Source organism: Sphaeramia orbicularis, chromosome 21, assembly GCF_902148855.1.
Source record: "Sphaeramia orbicularis chromosome 21, fSphaOr1.1, whole genome shotgun sequence".
NCBI classification, from domain to species: Eukaryota; Metazoa; Chordata; class Actinopteri; order Kurtiformes; family Apogonidae; genus Sphaeramia; species Sphaeramia orbicularis.
In genome coordinates this window covers 31,710,587-31,726,500 of record NC_043977.1, presented here as the reverse complement: position 1 = coordinate 31,726,500, position 15,914 = coordinate 31,710,587, and the positions used below count along the sequence as shown (strand labels likewise).

General features: G+C 39.9%; 2 protein-coding genes across 2 annotated transcripts; one reads left to right on the top strand and one right to left on the bottom strand.

Annotated features, from left to right (window-relative positions):
• Window positions 1–640: 640 nt before the first annotated feature.
• c9h13orf42 (chromosome 9 C13orf42 homolog) lies at window positions 641–4,134 on the bottom strand. The gene is made up of 3 exons (XM_030125692.1): window positions 3,703–4,134; window positions 3,484–3,628; window positions 641–1,031 (listed from the first exon to the last, which is right to left on the bottom strand). Exons 1-3 carry the CDS (start codon window positions 4,132–4,134, stop codon window positions 787–789), a joined length of 822 nt encoding a protein of 273 aa, XP_029981552.1. The 3' UTR covers window positions 641–786.
• Window positions 4,135–5,611: 1,477 nt separating this feature from the next.
• LOC115412553 (uncharacterized protein CXorf21) lies at window positions 5,612–7,494 on the top strand. Its single transcript, XM_030125119.1, has 2 exons — window positions 5,612–5,788; window positions 5,912–7,494. The coding sequence occupies exon 2, from the start codon at window positions 5,914–5,916 to the stop codon at window positions 6,865–6,867; it is 954 nt and encodes a 317-aa protein (XP_029980979.1). The 5' UTR covers window positions 5,612–5,788; window positions 5,912–5,913; the 3' UTR covers window positions 6,868–7,494.
• The last annotated feature ends 8,420 nt before the right edge of the window (window positions 7,495–15,914 follow it).

The following is a 15,914-nucleotide window of genomic DNA, read 5'->3' as shown; positions in this document are numbered from 1 at the left end:
TTTTTTTAACTTCCTATTGTATTAAGTGGCAGCAGAACTAGAAATAAAACCAGACAAATTAACACCTGCTTCACACAGTTATGCACTAATCAATAAAACTAAAGTGAGTCAAGACATAAATGTAAATCTGCCTTTTTTTTTCTTTGGCAGCAGTGAACAGAATAACTTTACAATTTAACTATTCAGACAGTTTAGCCTTCAGCGTTGCATTATACATCTAAATCTTCCCCTTGAGTGAAACAGGCATTCATATAATCCTCTGAAATATTTAATCTCTCGGTCAATCTTTGAAAAACCTATTGTTACATGCTGATGCTGGCTTTGATACTGCAAAGACACCTTCAGCATGTAACCTGTAGTGAAACTTCATACAAACTCATCACAATATGAAATGTCTCACATTGAATTCCATTAAAAACCACTTTTGAAAGGAATGTTTTTTTTTTGTCAGAGGGGTTAAATGAGTTTTAACAAGTCACAAAACTTTGACAAACAAAATTCCAAGCATTTTTTTATAGATTGAAGTGGAAATGATGGGTTGGGGACTGAATGACACAGATGTTTGAAATGTCCATGACCCATGTTGTAGAAAATATTTGGAACAAATTATATGTTGAGAACAGAATTAACAGTAAAGCACCCAGTTTCTTTTTATTCATTTTTTATTGAAGGTAAAATTTTATGTGAGTATTGAGCTGTCTAGTGGATGATCTGTCCAAAGAAATCTAAATTGAGTGCTGTTTCAGCGTTGTGGCTGGGGTGGGGGTTTCAAATGTCTTTCAAGTGTCATTGCTTTTTTAATTTGGGCTTGAGGCGCAGAGTCTGGAAGGCACTCCCCACCACTTTAGGCAGATGGATTGGGTTCCTCTGCAGCCGCAGTCGGCTGCTCATGGACCCGCTCAGGTTTTTCTTCTTGGGGCTGCTTTCATTGGCACAGGTGTGAGCCGCTTTCTGCTTGGAGTCATCTGCCACCCGAGGAACTCGCAAGACCCAGTTAGAGTGGAGATCATGTTCAGCGGAGCTGGAAGCCACTGTGGGAAAGAGGACAGAGGGCAGAGAGCAAGAACCTGAGCTGAATCTAAACCAATGGTCCCAAGACGTGGGACTACATTTAACCATCTCTGTTAACCTTTACTTTGTCCTGTCGACACAGTAGTGGGAGATGAATAGGTTGAGTCTACTCACGATGGTTTAGTTAAGTGGGTTAAAATTTGATAATCCTGTAAATTACGATGCAATTTCTGGTTTCAGTCAATTCTGAGAGAATATTTGGGGAATGGCAGCATAAATAACTGTCATGTATCCATAAAAACATTTTAACAGTTAATCAAACCTGTTTCAAAGGCTGAAATTCCATCTGGTTTGGGCATAATCTTAAATAAGTATTAAGTCATACCCAGTGGTGCAGAAAGGGTCCCCTGGGGCCCCAAGCCAAAAAATAAATAAATAAATAAATAAATACACACACACACACACACACACAGGTGAGGGAGGGGCAATTTGGACTCAGGGGGCCCCTTCAGAGAATTTGAGACAGCTAGTTGTTACTGCAACTTCTCACTGCCGCTGTGTAGTGAACTTATTCTTTAGACTGTTTGTGTCAAGTCTGTTGGTCCTTTGGGGGCCCCTGCTGGCTTAGGGGCCCCAAGCAGCTGCCTGCCTTGCCTAATGGCAAGCAGCACCACTGGTCATACCTGCTTCATGCAGCTGTAATGCAGCGTCATCCATTACTGTGACTGTTGCATTGTTGGATATTTTCAATCTTAATTTTGGTTATAAATAAATAAATGAATAAATAACAGGACCCCCCCCCCAAAAAAAAAAACAAAACAAAACTAGAGTTGCTGTCTTTTAACATGGAATGAAATCAATATAAAACAAGTGGTGCCAGGCACAACAAACCCCGTCCCTAGCACGTACTGTAACTTATTTTGGCATCGATCCAGCTGACGTCATCATGTCTGTGTGTGCTGATGTCAGCATAGACATAGACAGCATAGACAAATTTAGGTGATTATAAGTAAATGGGGAAAGAAAGGATTAAAAAATTTATTAAAAAAATGAACTTTGACCTACTTTTCCCAAAATGTAATCACATCTATTGTGGGCCACCGGCAATCTATAAACCCAAAAAGATATTTATTTATTTATTTATTTATAAATGAAAGCTCACAGAGCGCAGGTGCTAACAGTAAAATCAATGATGGCTGCTTTATGTGTAACTGTTTTGGTTTCAGGTCCTGGTATGAATGATGAATACTGGCTCACTGCTACATTGCCACTGAAAGACAGTATAACAAAGCCATCCTTTACGCTTTTAGGATCAATGCTACAGGATGACTAATTATTACAAGAGCATGATGGGATTGGTCTCATCCAGGATGACAACACCCACACTGATAAGACAGAGGGCTCACTGAATAATTTTAGACATACTGAATATATGATATGGCTTTCAGAGTCACCAGATCCCAACCCAGCTGAACACCTTTTGGATACATGTGTAAGACAGTGTTTCCCACTATCATCATGAACACCAAATGAGGGAATGTCCTTGGAATAATGGTGTCCCTCTCTCCAGCAGAATTCAGAGACTGTCAAATCAATAGTAAAGACCACTGAACCTGTCCTTACTACTACTAACACCTTACTAAGACAGTCTATGCTGACGTTCCCTTTAATTTGTTACATCTGTATATCTTTTATGGCAAGTCAAGACAGTGTCTACAGCAGAAAGTGCTTTTTTTAACCACTGGGACAAAGACAGCCATTATTATCAGTTATAGTTACAATAGCAAGATAACAGTTAGCAATGGAATGTGTTAGAACTGAACACATTTATGATAAAGTAGGCTTGCACATGCAGACTGTTATAAGTTATACATTCCTTTAACAATCAGTTTGATGTATCTAATGCAGATGGTACTACATCTAGTTAGTATTCAGCACATACTATTAGTAATATAATACTTGTAGCTGAATGCACATTAAATCATATTATCTAGGCTGCTATATACAGAAATATGTAGAAAAGTGTAAAAATGGCTATCAAATAAATGCAGTGGAGGTTGAAATCTCAACATCTGAAAATGGAATATAAACCTGTAGTAATACAAGTTAAATATTACAAAAATGTAATTTAGAAAATGTTCCCATATTACACAACATTATAATATATCCTGTATTACTGTATGTGATCATAACTGCATGTGAGATGATTTTTAATTTATTGATCTGCAAACTTACAGAGAGATTTTAACCCAAACATGATAATTTTTAAATTTTTTCTGCAAATGTTTGCCTACATTTAATAGGATGAGGTTTAGAGGCCATTGCTTTTGTATTATTTGCCATTGCAGGCCTATTTTTTTTTCCACTTACACAAACATTATTTCAGAACACTTTGAAGGGCTTGTATTCAGAGTATACAGAATTGTTGGTCTTCACTGAGCTCGAATAAATCCTAAAACACTTCACGCTTACCTATAAAGTCCACGTCTGCATGTCCATCATCCACGTAAGGTTTGGGTGTGGGTTCGCTGTCACAGCTGGCAATGACTGCATCAAAGAACTCCAAAGTGTCCTCCTCGGTAGGGATCGGAGGGGCAGAGGGTTTGGCTCTGGAGATCTGCAGTTAAAATGGGAGAATAGTGTCTTTGATAACAGGTGAGGGGTATTCTGGGATAGATGGTCCGAACTTACCGGCTCTTCCTTTCTCGGCGGTGGAGGTGCAGGGTTTTTCTTCGAAGAAACTGTGGCCTTTGTGTCGCTACTTTTCAAGTCACTCACGCTTTTTGTATATTGCCTTCTCAAAGCCACAAGTGCCTCCAGGTACTCCAGGCAGTTCTGATTCTGAGAGTAGAGCCATATCCTGTCCTCTTGTCTCTGATAATAGTACAAGGTCGACTCGATGCTCACTGTGCTTTTGCTCCTTTTTAAAGTCGAGCCCACGGCTGTTTGAGTTTTCTCTCCAACCACGAGCATGGAGGTGCTGCGCACAAGCCGGACGGTGCAGGCGTTATGGTAATCCTCCTCGGACCGGACCCCCCCACCACCCCCACCACCCCCACGGCCATCCCGTCCTCTGTGTGCGTGGTGGTTGGGACGGAACACATTGTTGATCTTCCTGAACATTCCTCTAACTGGAGCCTTTCACACTGACAAAATGACCCGTCGATTCCTTGATGACCACGGGGTTTCCATCCATATTTACCTTCAGTCTAACTCAAAAACATTCAACGAGCAAACAAATAAATTAACAAACAAAACAAACACGTCCCTTAAACCTGACTGAAAGTGAGACCAGTCACTGTCCAGGGTCCTGAAATCGCCAGACAGCTGCTCTGTTGTGGCACTAAAGCAAAAGCCAGTTGTCTAACCTGATCCCATCATGTCTTTACTGTTATCGGATGTTGCTCAGCAACATTGCTGTGGCAACAGGTGTGTAACTCTACACTTTCAGCTACCATTACTATTGAGCTGTAATCCCATGTCACTTACCCTGACTCACACTCTTTGAACAGACATAATCAATCCAAAAAATGTGGCACTAGTGTTTAACGGCTTATGGTTTAATGTAATGTTGTTTGAGAACAGTAGTTTCAACCTAAACAGAAAATGAGAAATTGGAGCTGAATTTAAGTCCAAAAATACATTATACAATTAGGATAACAAATGAGAACATTTAGCCTGGAGTTTGTGGTGAGCTCAAGGAGATATATGAAGCTGACTTATGTGCGTAATATCTGTCTAGGTTCCCCAGGTTAATTAATAATAAAACATGTTCTCTCATGTTTCATGGACTTCTATTGTTAGGCTTTCCTAAGAAGAGGAAGTCTGAATAAAAGACTCTTATCTGCGGCGAGGCACATTCAGACATGTACTTTCATCTCAGAAAAATCCCGGCCATAAATATAGAAGGTGGAAAGTTTCCGTCACTTTCACCTGGTGACCGATTTAGAAGCTCATTTAGTACCGAGAGGAGAGTGAGTCAGGTCTGGTCTCATTAAATAATAATCCTAATTTAATGCTTTTAAGTCAAAGTCAGAACTTCAGTATTTGCTGGATCATGCTCAGCAGTGGGTATGCAGTTTCAAGAAGGAAATGATCAGTAGTGGTTACATAACTACGTGTAAAGTCACGTTTTTTCTTTACAGAGTGTAAGAGGTAACTACATCTCCAAACAAACACTGAGAATTTTACTAAAAGCCTGTTTGAACATGGTGGCTGGGGGAACTTCAACTGTGGTTTTTTGAATAAAACGAAAGCAGGAATCATTTCTGAAACTGTTTCCACATATTGATAATAGCCGACATTAGAAATTACATAAAATAAAATACTTTCTTTTCTGCTTTTGTAGCACCATCTCTTTCTCTTACTGATATAAAAAACTTAAGCAGTTTGGCAAAAAGAGTCTAGTCTAGAGTCTAGTTACACTAATAACTGGCAAGAATATGTCCAGCCAAATTAGATCAATAATCTTATTAACACTCTTTCTATTGTCGGGTGTTAAATATGTTGACTAGCACAGCTGCATCATTGGTCTGCAGAAGTGGGAAGGAAGAGAGAACTGCCATTCCCACTTCCTCTTGAGGGGGTATAAAACATTTCTATGACATGAAAACACACTTTTCTCTTTGCAAGTCATATGCAGTTGACAAATTTTAAGATGTACTGATAAAAATGTAATATTTTAAACAAATAGTCAACCTCTCTCTGCTGTCAGAGACTGTAGAAACATATTCAGTGCTTTAATGTCAGCTGTTTGAGGGACTGATTCTATTCAAAGGTAGGAAAAGTAAATGATATTTTGTGAATTTGACTTTGTTGCATTGTATTACACATTGAGTCTTGAAATGCAGTGTGTTTTTCTTCTGCTTCTGAGATGAAAAGATGATGCTCTTTGTTTCAGCCATGCTTTGTGAAGGTTTACTGCTGAGCATGACCTACGGCGAACTGGAGGAGCTGGACTCCCTCCCTCCTCAGAAAGCTCTCCAGAGTTCTTTAAGGCAGACGAATACAGCTGCCACTTTTGTACCAGACAGCAGCAGACACACTCTACACGTCCATCACAGTTCTGCAAACCAGACAGACGGTACAAACAAGAGGAGAACTTCAGTGGAGCTGCACATTTCTCCACTGCAGTCCTTGAATCTACAGAGAGCCATGCCAGACAGACAGATCTCTCCTGAGATAGAGATCCCAGCCCAGGCTCATTCAGGTGGAGAAGGCCCTTTCTTGGTTCCCTCTTTCTGTCACAGCATCTGGCAGAACTACAGCGACCTCCACATCGGAGGTGACCAGGTGCTTCCTCTCTTAGCCAGTGAGGGTGAACTCCGACTCTGTACTGACAAACAAGCTATGGGCCCCTTCCTCCAGTCATGTGACGTCCCCCCGGCAGTGGAGGATTCTCCCCCACAGCCATCCTCTCAGGGTGGGGTTGTGTGTCCACAGAGGGGAGGTTCGAACCGGTGGAGACTCGGGAGTGGACGTGATCGCAGCTTTTTGTTCCAGGAGCGTGAAGGGCCGTTCTCCAACTCCCTTCTTAATCACTACCTGGAGGAAAAACTCCTAGATCTGTACCAGCAATACATGATGGAGAACATGGCTAGGGGAGGGGCCACCGGTTCGGATTCAGGCCCTATTTGTCCTCTGCTGGGCTCAGAGCTGGTCCTCACAAGCCTGGATCAGATCACTTTGCAGTTGAGTCGGGATGGAAACCTGGAGGCTGGACTGGCCAAGGACATGGTCCTGAGCTGCCTGCTGCGGGTGGCAGGTGACATGCAGTCGAGTGAGATCAGCACTCCTATTCTGCAGCTTTCAGATGAGGCATCCAAGGAGCAGCCCTCAGATTATAAGGAACAGTAACCCCAGTGTCAAGGAACTCGCTCGTTCTCCTTTTCATTTTGGTTTTATCACCAAAAAGATGAGACTGATGAGTTTTTTTTCATCGTTAACTGTCGATGGAGTATTAAATGTGTCATTACCAGGACAATGTGAACTCTTGTCCCCTTCACCTGTTACACTTCGTTTGCATTTTAATATCCAAGCATTCAGTTTGCGTATGTGTGCAGCAATTTTCACTCGACAACTCACAGTAAAGAGGAACTGAAAGCTGAAACTGATCTTTACAGTTTTGTGAGTTGAAGCCCATGTGAAGGAAATCCAGACATGTTTCTCAACACATCATATTACAAAATATTGTCTGGATACAAACAAAAAGACTGAACCATATGATACAGACTGTTCACCATATTCTGTTACCCTAACATTATAATATTGTAAAACCTTATATAACATGACATCATCTGTAGTATCATGGTCCTGTTTTCTACATTTCTTTGCCTTTCTATGTGGACTAGCACTTTGGCTAAATATGTGTCAGTGGTTCATTTCAGGAGAAGATCATGTCAGCCCACAGGTATAAAAACATATAACAAAAGCATATATCACTGTTTACCGAAAAATATGTCAATAAGCGATACCTAATAAACTGTTGCCTAATAATTTTGTTTTCAGATATGTTCCTCTTTTTATTCCTATTTAAACACATCAGAGATCATCTTTGACCATATCTTCTTCTGTGCATGTGGGTCAGTTCAGGACTGTAGATTGTCCACATGAGTCTGACGGCATCACATTTGAGTTATAATGTGTACAACCATGCAAAAAAAACACTTTTACTTCAAAAAACTGCAAAAAGAAATTACATATATAAAAAAAGTATTATTATTGAGCATTCAGACGTGCAGTGTGAATATAGTATTAGACAGGCAGATAGATAGATAGATAGATAGATAGATAGATAGATAGATAGATAGATAGATAGATAGATAGATAGATAGATAGATAGATAGATGCATGCATTGGTTACATACAAGCAATACCCTTGGACACTGAAGCTATGTCAAAGTCTGCAGTTTAATAAACGGTCACAAGGGGGAAGCACTATCTCCCAGCTTATTAACCCCTATGACTGACTCTGGGCGACACTGTGGTGCAGTGGATAACACTGTTGCCTCACAACAAGAAGGTCCTGGGTTCGATTCTGCGGAGTCTGCATGTTCTCTCCGGGTACTTCTGCTTCTTCCCACAGTCCAAAGACATGCACTGATAGTTTAATTGGCTAATCTAAATTGCCCATAGGTGTCAATCATCTCTATATGTCAGCCCTGTGATGAATTGGCGACACGTCCAGGGTGTACCCCGCCTTTGCCAATACGCAGCTGGGATAGGCTCCAGTAACCCCGGCGACCCTCTCGAGGATAAAGCGGTTTAGAAGATGACTGACTGACTGACTTTGACTCCCACACTGTGCTGTTCTATTTTCCTCCCTCCTCTCCGTCTCCTTCACCCAGCATCTATCCATCCAGCTAATACTCCCGCACACTGCTACTCCTAATCTATGATGTCAGTGCAAAGTTGTAAATCTACAGCACAGATGCATGTTTTTTTTCTGAACCGGCTCCTCTATGTATGTTTGAGCTGAGGAAAATATTACATACATATACAAATGAGAAACAAACCTCAGCAGGGCCACATGCACACCAGTGGATTTACAGTCCTGAAGTGACATGTTATTTTTCACGTTTCCCCTTATTTAAACTGCTTTGAACGACCCACGACTCCATTCCAGCTCAGTGCAGCCGTGGCCTTCTGAGCCAGTGTTTGATCAGCTTCCTTGTTTCCTGTCCAAACAGAGAGCCACAGGAGGAAACTGTGTTTACTGAGCTGAGCACCGCAGTCGGAGCCCTGTGAAGTCTCAAGGCCGCAGAGACACATGTTTGGTATTTCTGCCTCTATCTGGATTGAACATTCCAGGTACATGTTGAAGTAACCGAGTCCTAACCGAGCTAAACAAAAACACACTCATAAATATGATTCACCCAATGCAAGGCCCAGCAGTGTGAGCATAGTCAAACAAACTGATTTCCACAGACCTTGGAAAAAATGGAAAACAGACCTCTTGTTTCAAAAAAGAGCTTAAGAATAGTTTAAAGCTACAGTCTGCAGCCTCGCACACAGGTTGTAAATATTCATTCACAAACCCTTTACCCCAGTAAATTACACAAATCATGCCAATTATTTACATTTCCATATTAACAGATTGAAAGTTATTTTGTGCTTATTTACTCTGATGCTGTATGTTTGTAAAATGTGCAGTGCTTTTTATTTTTCTAATTAAGTAGTTTTTCCTCTAAGTAAAAGTGAGACTAAGTTCAAAGAATGAAGGACAAGCCATGTAATAAGAGCAGGGACAGGGAATGATAAAACGAATGGCAAGCCGCAGTTATTTAAAAAAATTAAAAAATATCCTTCTCTCATGGTCTAGCAATGAAACTAACATGGAAGTTGAAGTGTTGGAGCGTCTTTCAGAGGTTCATAAAGTAATTTCCTTGTCACAAAGAGCTCTTAACATGGAGGGCGGTAGAGGCAAGGCCACAAGATTTCATATCAAAGCCAAGGTCCTAGATACACTGTCACTATTGTGGTTTTAATGCTCTGTAGCACTCTATGGCTCGCCTTTATTTAAAAAGCTTTTAGTATGTAGCCTTGTTAATTGGAACAGTCGCATACTGTTTACTTATATTTTTTCCTCCTTTGCAATGATGCGATTTAAAAACCTCCATTGCAATTTGTCAAGGTCTATTGACAAAGACCATTTAAGGTCTTTTCAGGATTAGACATGGATACACGGCCCCCTTCGGTAGATTTTAACCAATGAATTCCAGAAGCCAAAAGGATTTGAGTAAGAACTTCAAACTTAACACTTATTTGATTGCTTTAATGTGCATCACAGGATGGAAATGAAGGAGTAAAAAAAAAATAATTCAAAAATCTACACCACCTCTTGTGCAACTAGCAGAACTACACTACCAGTTACAAATACACAGGCTTAAAAGACCTGTTAATGTAAGATCTAAGAAATAATCTTACACAAAGAGAATGCCTGCAGATCCGATCCAGAACAGACACAAAAACCTGTTATGAGAGATGGGAAAGACTGTAACTTATACCTCAGAGAATATTTATATTACACTCGACGGATTTTATTACCTCCGCCAAGGAGGTTATGTTTTTGCCAGGGTTTGTTTGTTTGTTTGTTTGTCTGTCCGTTAGTGTGCAACATAACTCAAAAAGTTATGGACAGATTTTGATGAAATTTTCAGGGTTTGTTGGAAATGGGATAAGGAAGAAATGATTAAATTTTGGTGGTGATCGGGGGTGGGGGGCCCCACGGGGGGGCCCATTTCCAACAAACCCTGAAAATTTCATCAAAATCTGTCCATAACTTTTTGAGTTATGTTGCACACTAACGGACAGACAAACAGACAGACAGACAAACAAACCCTGGCAAAAACATAACCTCCTTGGCGTGGGGGGGCCCACGGGGGGGGCCACTGATCAGCCTTGGCGGAGGTCTGCGCTCTCCGAGTGCTTCTAGTTCTTATTTGTCTACAGCAAATTGCAATGTTTCCAACTTCTTCAGCAATCTCACTGAATTCACTAATTAATATCAAATACAAGGACTTCCCTCCCTCTGACGCCTATACTGTGGCCCGTGCCTGAGGACAAGTGGGTGTTACAGGGCCGAAACAGGAAGTGGCGGTGTGGAAGGAATTCTGTCGCTATCCAACAAATGTCAGAAGACAAACCCTTACGTCATCAACCGAGCAACTGTTCTGTTCATTTGTCTACAATGGTGGCAATACTTTTCTATCTGTTAGCCTGTTTGAGGCAAAGTGAAGAAGTGCGACCTTTATCGTCCCTGATATATCACCGAGTAGTTCGGTCAATAAGGCAAGCCCGTGCTGCGTGGATCTGAGGAAATTTCAGGAGACAACAGGAGCACCATCTATGGTCTCGTGGTGATTAGGTCATTTCCGTTGACGGAGTGGTGATTAAGTCATGTCCGGTCTCGGGCACAGATTGCTTTCACACTGAAATGTACCGTACGAGAGTCCACGCAATCTGTACCCAGGACTACCTTTTCAGCTGGGTTCAGGTACGGTACTTGTGCACAGAATGTTTGCATTCACATTTATAAAATTAAGTGGACTTTGGGGTCAAATGTACTCGGATACGGATTTGGGTACGCAGTGTGAAAACATCCTAAGAGGGCCAAGGGCCAATGCTTTTTGGAGCCCTCCCTTGTGGTCATCAGTGGTATTACAACTTTATGATACTTCCACATTGGCTTCATTTTGGAGCTGAGGTCCTTGTCCCTTAATTCAACATATGGACAATTAACATGTCAGATGAAACACCCAGCTATAGATTAAATGGTGGCAATTTGGTGGCAACTGCTAAAATTAATACATGATGTCTGTGGAAAGAGTAAATACCAAGAAAAATGTGGTGACCTTGACCTTATAGTGAAAAAGAGCACTTACAAATCATTTTTTATTCTGGAGAGATGTTGCTGTGTTCACGGCTTTGTAACCAGAAAGACACAGGGCATTTATAACTAAAGTGCAAGCTTTAATATTAGTTTACTGCAAGTCACAGTGTTAATACAATATTGAATCATATTATTGCATATTTTCCTTGTAGACCTGGCCAGTGACAGATAAGCATTTTCAGCACAAAACCAATTAACACCGTGGTAACACTATTAAAGGGATCATATTTTGCTAAACCCACTTTTATTAGTCTTTGGTACATTTATTTGTGTATTTAGGGTAGTTCAAAATAGTTAGTACAAAAAGTTTGAATTTGATCCCTCCAGGTGCTCCAAAGCTATCTTTATATTCATTTTGGCAAAAATCGAGTGGATTTCTATAACCTGTTTAAATTCCTTGTTAATTTGTTGCATAGATAACTAGTTATGTCACGACATTTGCACATATAAGGTCAAGACTTCTGATGAACATTTCTCCGAATACGCCATAATTGTTTGTCAGCAGCAGCGGTTGTAGTCCATATCGAAAATATGTCCAAACTTGGAGCTGGTTACCTAAAATGTTCAGTTGTTGGTTGTATTAACAAACACAAGTGGCTGAACGGGACAGAGCAGCACAGCCAACAACCTGGAGGGGGTAGAACGTAGGGCTGTGCAATTAATCGAAATTCAATTACGATTTCGATTATTACACGCAATGATTACAAAAATTATGTAATCGAGAAAAAACGATTATTAATTTTGAGTTGTTTTAATTCAGCTACCATGAGCTGCTCTGCCCTGCCCCCCTCTAAGTTACTGCTGCCAGCTAGCCGGCAGGTCCACCCCAAGAGGAAAGTTGTACCCAGCGGTCTGGAAAAATAGCAGGAGAATCACAGCAGAAGTGCTTGGTAAACAAAAAAGGCAAGTCAAATTCAATTGTATGGAATCACTTTGGGTTTGATGAAGAAGACGAAGAGCAAAAACACATCACGTGCAAAAAGTGTTTCGTAGTTGTGTCCGCACCGACCGCTAACACAACAAACCTTTTTAACCATCTGAAGTTTAACCACCGCCACCTTTATCATATTCTTTATCTTATGAAAAACTAAAACGCATAAAAACAACTTCGTCCGCAATGCAATCTTCAGTCTCCGAATCTCTTTACGCTGCAACTCCCGTATTAACCTAACCCTAACCCGTATAACCCTAATGTACGTATTCTATAGGGTGTCCCATAAGTCTCCATACATAGGAAAAATAAACGTTTCTTGACATAAACCATTTTTATTTATATAATATGCTCTATATGACTGCCATTTTGTCGGGAACACATTTCAATGCGTGTCCTCCACTGCTGAAGAACTATAAAGAAGAAATATAAAGAAATACATGTTAGAACCATATGTATTATGTCTCCTATGTATGGAGACTTATGGGACACCCTGTAGATGGCTGATGTATACAGAAGGCCTTAACTGAAACCTCACAGCACGCCACTGAATTTACTATGTTTCATTCTACATTGAACATACTTGAATTTATAATTTGCACTTTACGTGTTTTTTTTTTTTTTTTTTTTTTTTTTATTGCTACAGTTCTATGGCAAGTCTATAGCAGTTTAATTACAGTGCACTATTTGTTTACAAAAGGAAACATACTTGAATTTACAGTACACTTATTTGATTTCAAAGATTTTTTTGTTTCGTAGAAAAGTGAAAATACTTTGTTTTAGTGGTTAAAAGCTTTATTTATGTTTAAAGAGTATATTTTACATTGTTTTGCAAGAAAAAAATAAACAATTTTAAGGTTAACAAATAATCGTTTTTAATAATCGTGATTTCAATTATTGCTAAAATAATTGTGATTATTTTTTTTTTTCTATAATCGAGCAGCCCTAGTAGAACGTGAAGTGGCTCATTTGCATTTAAAGGGCCAGCGTTCAAAACAACCTTTCTGGTGTCATTACTCAGAAATAGGGTTGAAGATGGACCCGTGGAGTTGAATTAATGAAGAGTTCAGACCTAAGCATAGCATTTACAGTTTATATAGACCACAGGGAAATGTTTTAAAATACATAATTCCATTTAAAAAAGCAAAAATATCACTCCTTTAAACCAAACCTTGGATAATTATACCAAAATAAATGTGAATACAAACGCAAGACACAGACTACACAACATGACACAGGTGGATGCAAGTAGCCAAGTAGTTAGAGAAATGGGGGGTGCACTAGCCCTGGGTTCAATAAATGCATTTAACTCACACCTACAAATATGACTCAAGTGGAACCATTTCAGGCTCCAGCTGCTGTATTAAACCAGGCTAATTCAATTAACATTTGTGCAGAAGCCGAGCTCATCCTGCTAATTTCTTGGATGGCCTTGAGAGAGTGTGGTTCTTTCAGATTACATCTACTAGAGTGACCTAATGTCCAAGTAGCAGCATGCTGGAACATTTAATGGCAGACCTGCTCTGTATCTGGCTGATTGACACTAGGACATGTAGGAGGTGGAACAGGAGAACACACATTTCCCGGTCAGTTAGCTGCTCAAGGTTGCAGGCAGCCTGCAGCGGCGCGGGTGACCTTGGCTAAGCTAGAGCAGACAGAGGGAGACCTTGAAAGACAGCGGGGCAGCGGGATCTGGCTCTCAAAGAGCCAGGGAACATTATGTGGTAATGCATGACTATATATCACTGCACGCAGTATACATGCGAATGTGGATGTCAGTGGGATGGAATGACTGATTTTTATTCACCCACATGTTTTTTTCTCCTCTAAAGAAAAAGGAATTCACTGTTCATTAGTGAAGCTTTAGATTTCTGTCTATTTCTGCATAATTGGTAATGCAAAACCTGTGCAATTTTAATATAAAACATTTACATTGCTGTTAAATCCCATTTTTCTGTAATATTTCTTTTTGCTTGTGGTGAAAAATAGATGGTGGTATTAATCATACACACTTCCACAGTGGTCTTGACTGAATTTTGTGTTTATGACATAGACCTACTTGCCCTTTTACCACGTGTCTCATGCTTTTATCCACCTTGACCCTGTGTTCACCATAAATCATTTTATAACACACAAACATAAGAAGCAGTTAGTTAAAGTCAGTGATACTTCACACTACCTCCAATTTTTATCTCAACAAAATTTATAAAGCTTTAACATATTTTCTAGAGCATTAAACCATGTAATAATGGTGAAAAAACTCTTGCTTTCTAACTGAGAAGAATAAAAGTACAGGATGTCACCTCTTGATGCTGATGTTGAGATTTACAGCCAAAAGTAAAATTGAATATGTGCAGTATTCTCAGAAGAAGTTAAAAATAATGGCACTCACAATGGTGAGTATCCCAAGGCTATGTAACAAGAAGAACATACAACTTGCAATAAAAGTTAGTGTTTCATATTTAAGTAAAAAATAATGTTTTAACAAAGGTTACTAAAGAGATGCAGATGGAGATGAGCCTCCTATTAACAGGAAGTTCAACAAGTTCAGCTGGCATTTAGCAGAGACCTTGGCCTTGGCAAACGCAAACATGTATATAAAGAAACACCCTGAAAAGAGAGAAAAAATTATAATGGTATGAAAAATGGTGAAGAGGAGGCAAAATTATGTGCTGCAGCAGTTAGTCTAGTTAAGCAAGGTCTATCGATGAAGTTCAAAGGAAAAAGAAAGAAGCATAATTGAAAGTAACTTCTTGTTAAAAGAAGCTAGAAGGCCAATAAACTTGGGTTGTATGAGAAATGCTTCATTTAAAGTATAGATTAGTTGTATTAGGTTCTGATCAGGGTATCATCTGGATGTAGGGCTCTGACCTGAGTTAGATGGTGATCTGCTGTAGTTCAGTGTAGTCCAGTATGTGGCTCACAATGCCACAATCAAAATGGAGACAGTGAATTTAAGGGACACAGCGTGGCCAAAAAAACAAACAAACCAAAAAAAAACAATCTCACACTCTGTTTCCAGCATGCATTCGTTATGGCATCCTTTCTTTTCTTTGAGACATTCTGCTGCTGAACCTAGACTTGATCAACTGGAGCAACCACAGATCATAACACTGCCCCCACAGGCTTGTACTGTAGACACTGGGCATGATGGTAACTTTATATCACTCTGGAACAGGGTCAGTCTGGACTCATCAAACCACAGTCCAGTTTTTATACTCTCTGTCAAACTGATCATTGTTTAAGAAATGAGAAGCTACTCACTACATTGGTTAGAGTTAAAGAACATGTTGATACTGAAACATGGCTTTTGTCCTGCTTCCTCCATTCTACGTGTTAATTTGTTGAAATATTTATATTTGTTATAACTTACTAACTAGTTCTTTGCAGTTATCATTTTATACTTGTCTTGTCTGTCATGTGATGTATTTCTGGTTGCTACTCTCTCTGTAACATGTGTTGTAGATCTTGGCCAGGATGCTCATGTAACAGAAATAAAAACAAGGCTAAAACTAAAATATGTTTTTTTGTAGGGATGCACTGATACCACTTTTTTCCAGACAGAGTCCAAGTACTGTGCAT

Excerpts from the sequence above, each read along its gene's own strand:
- LOC115412553 (XM_030125119.1), top strand. The coding sequence starts at position 5,914 with ATGCTTTGTGAAGGTTTACTGCTGAGCATGACCTACGGCGAACTGGAG.
- c9h13orf42 (XM_030125692.1), bottom strand. The coding sequence starts at position 4,134 with ATGTTCAGGAAGATCAACAATGTGTTCCGTCCCAACCACCACGCACAC. Across the intron at positions 3,629-3,702 it reads CGCCGAGAAAGGAAGAGCCG|ATCTCCAGAGCCAAACCCTC; the intron begins GTAAGTTCGGAC and ends TTTTAACTGCAG. Across the intron at positions 1,032-3,483 it reads TGCAGACGTGGACTTTATAG|TGGCTTCCAGCTCCGCTGAA; the intron begins GTAAGCGTGAAG and ends TCTTTCCCACAG.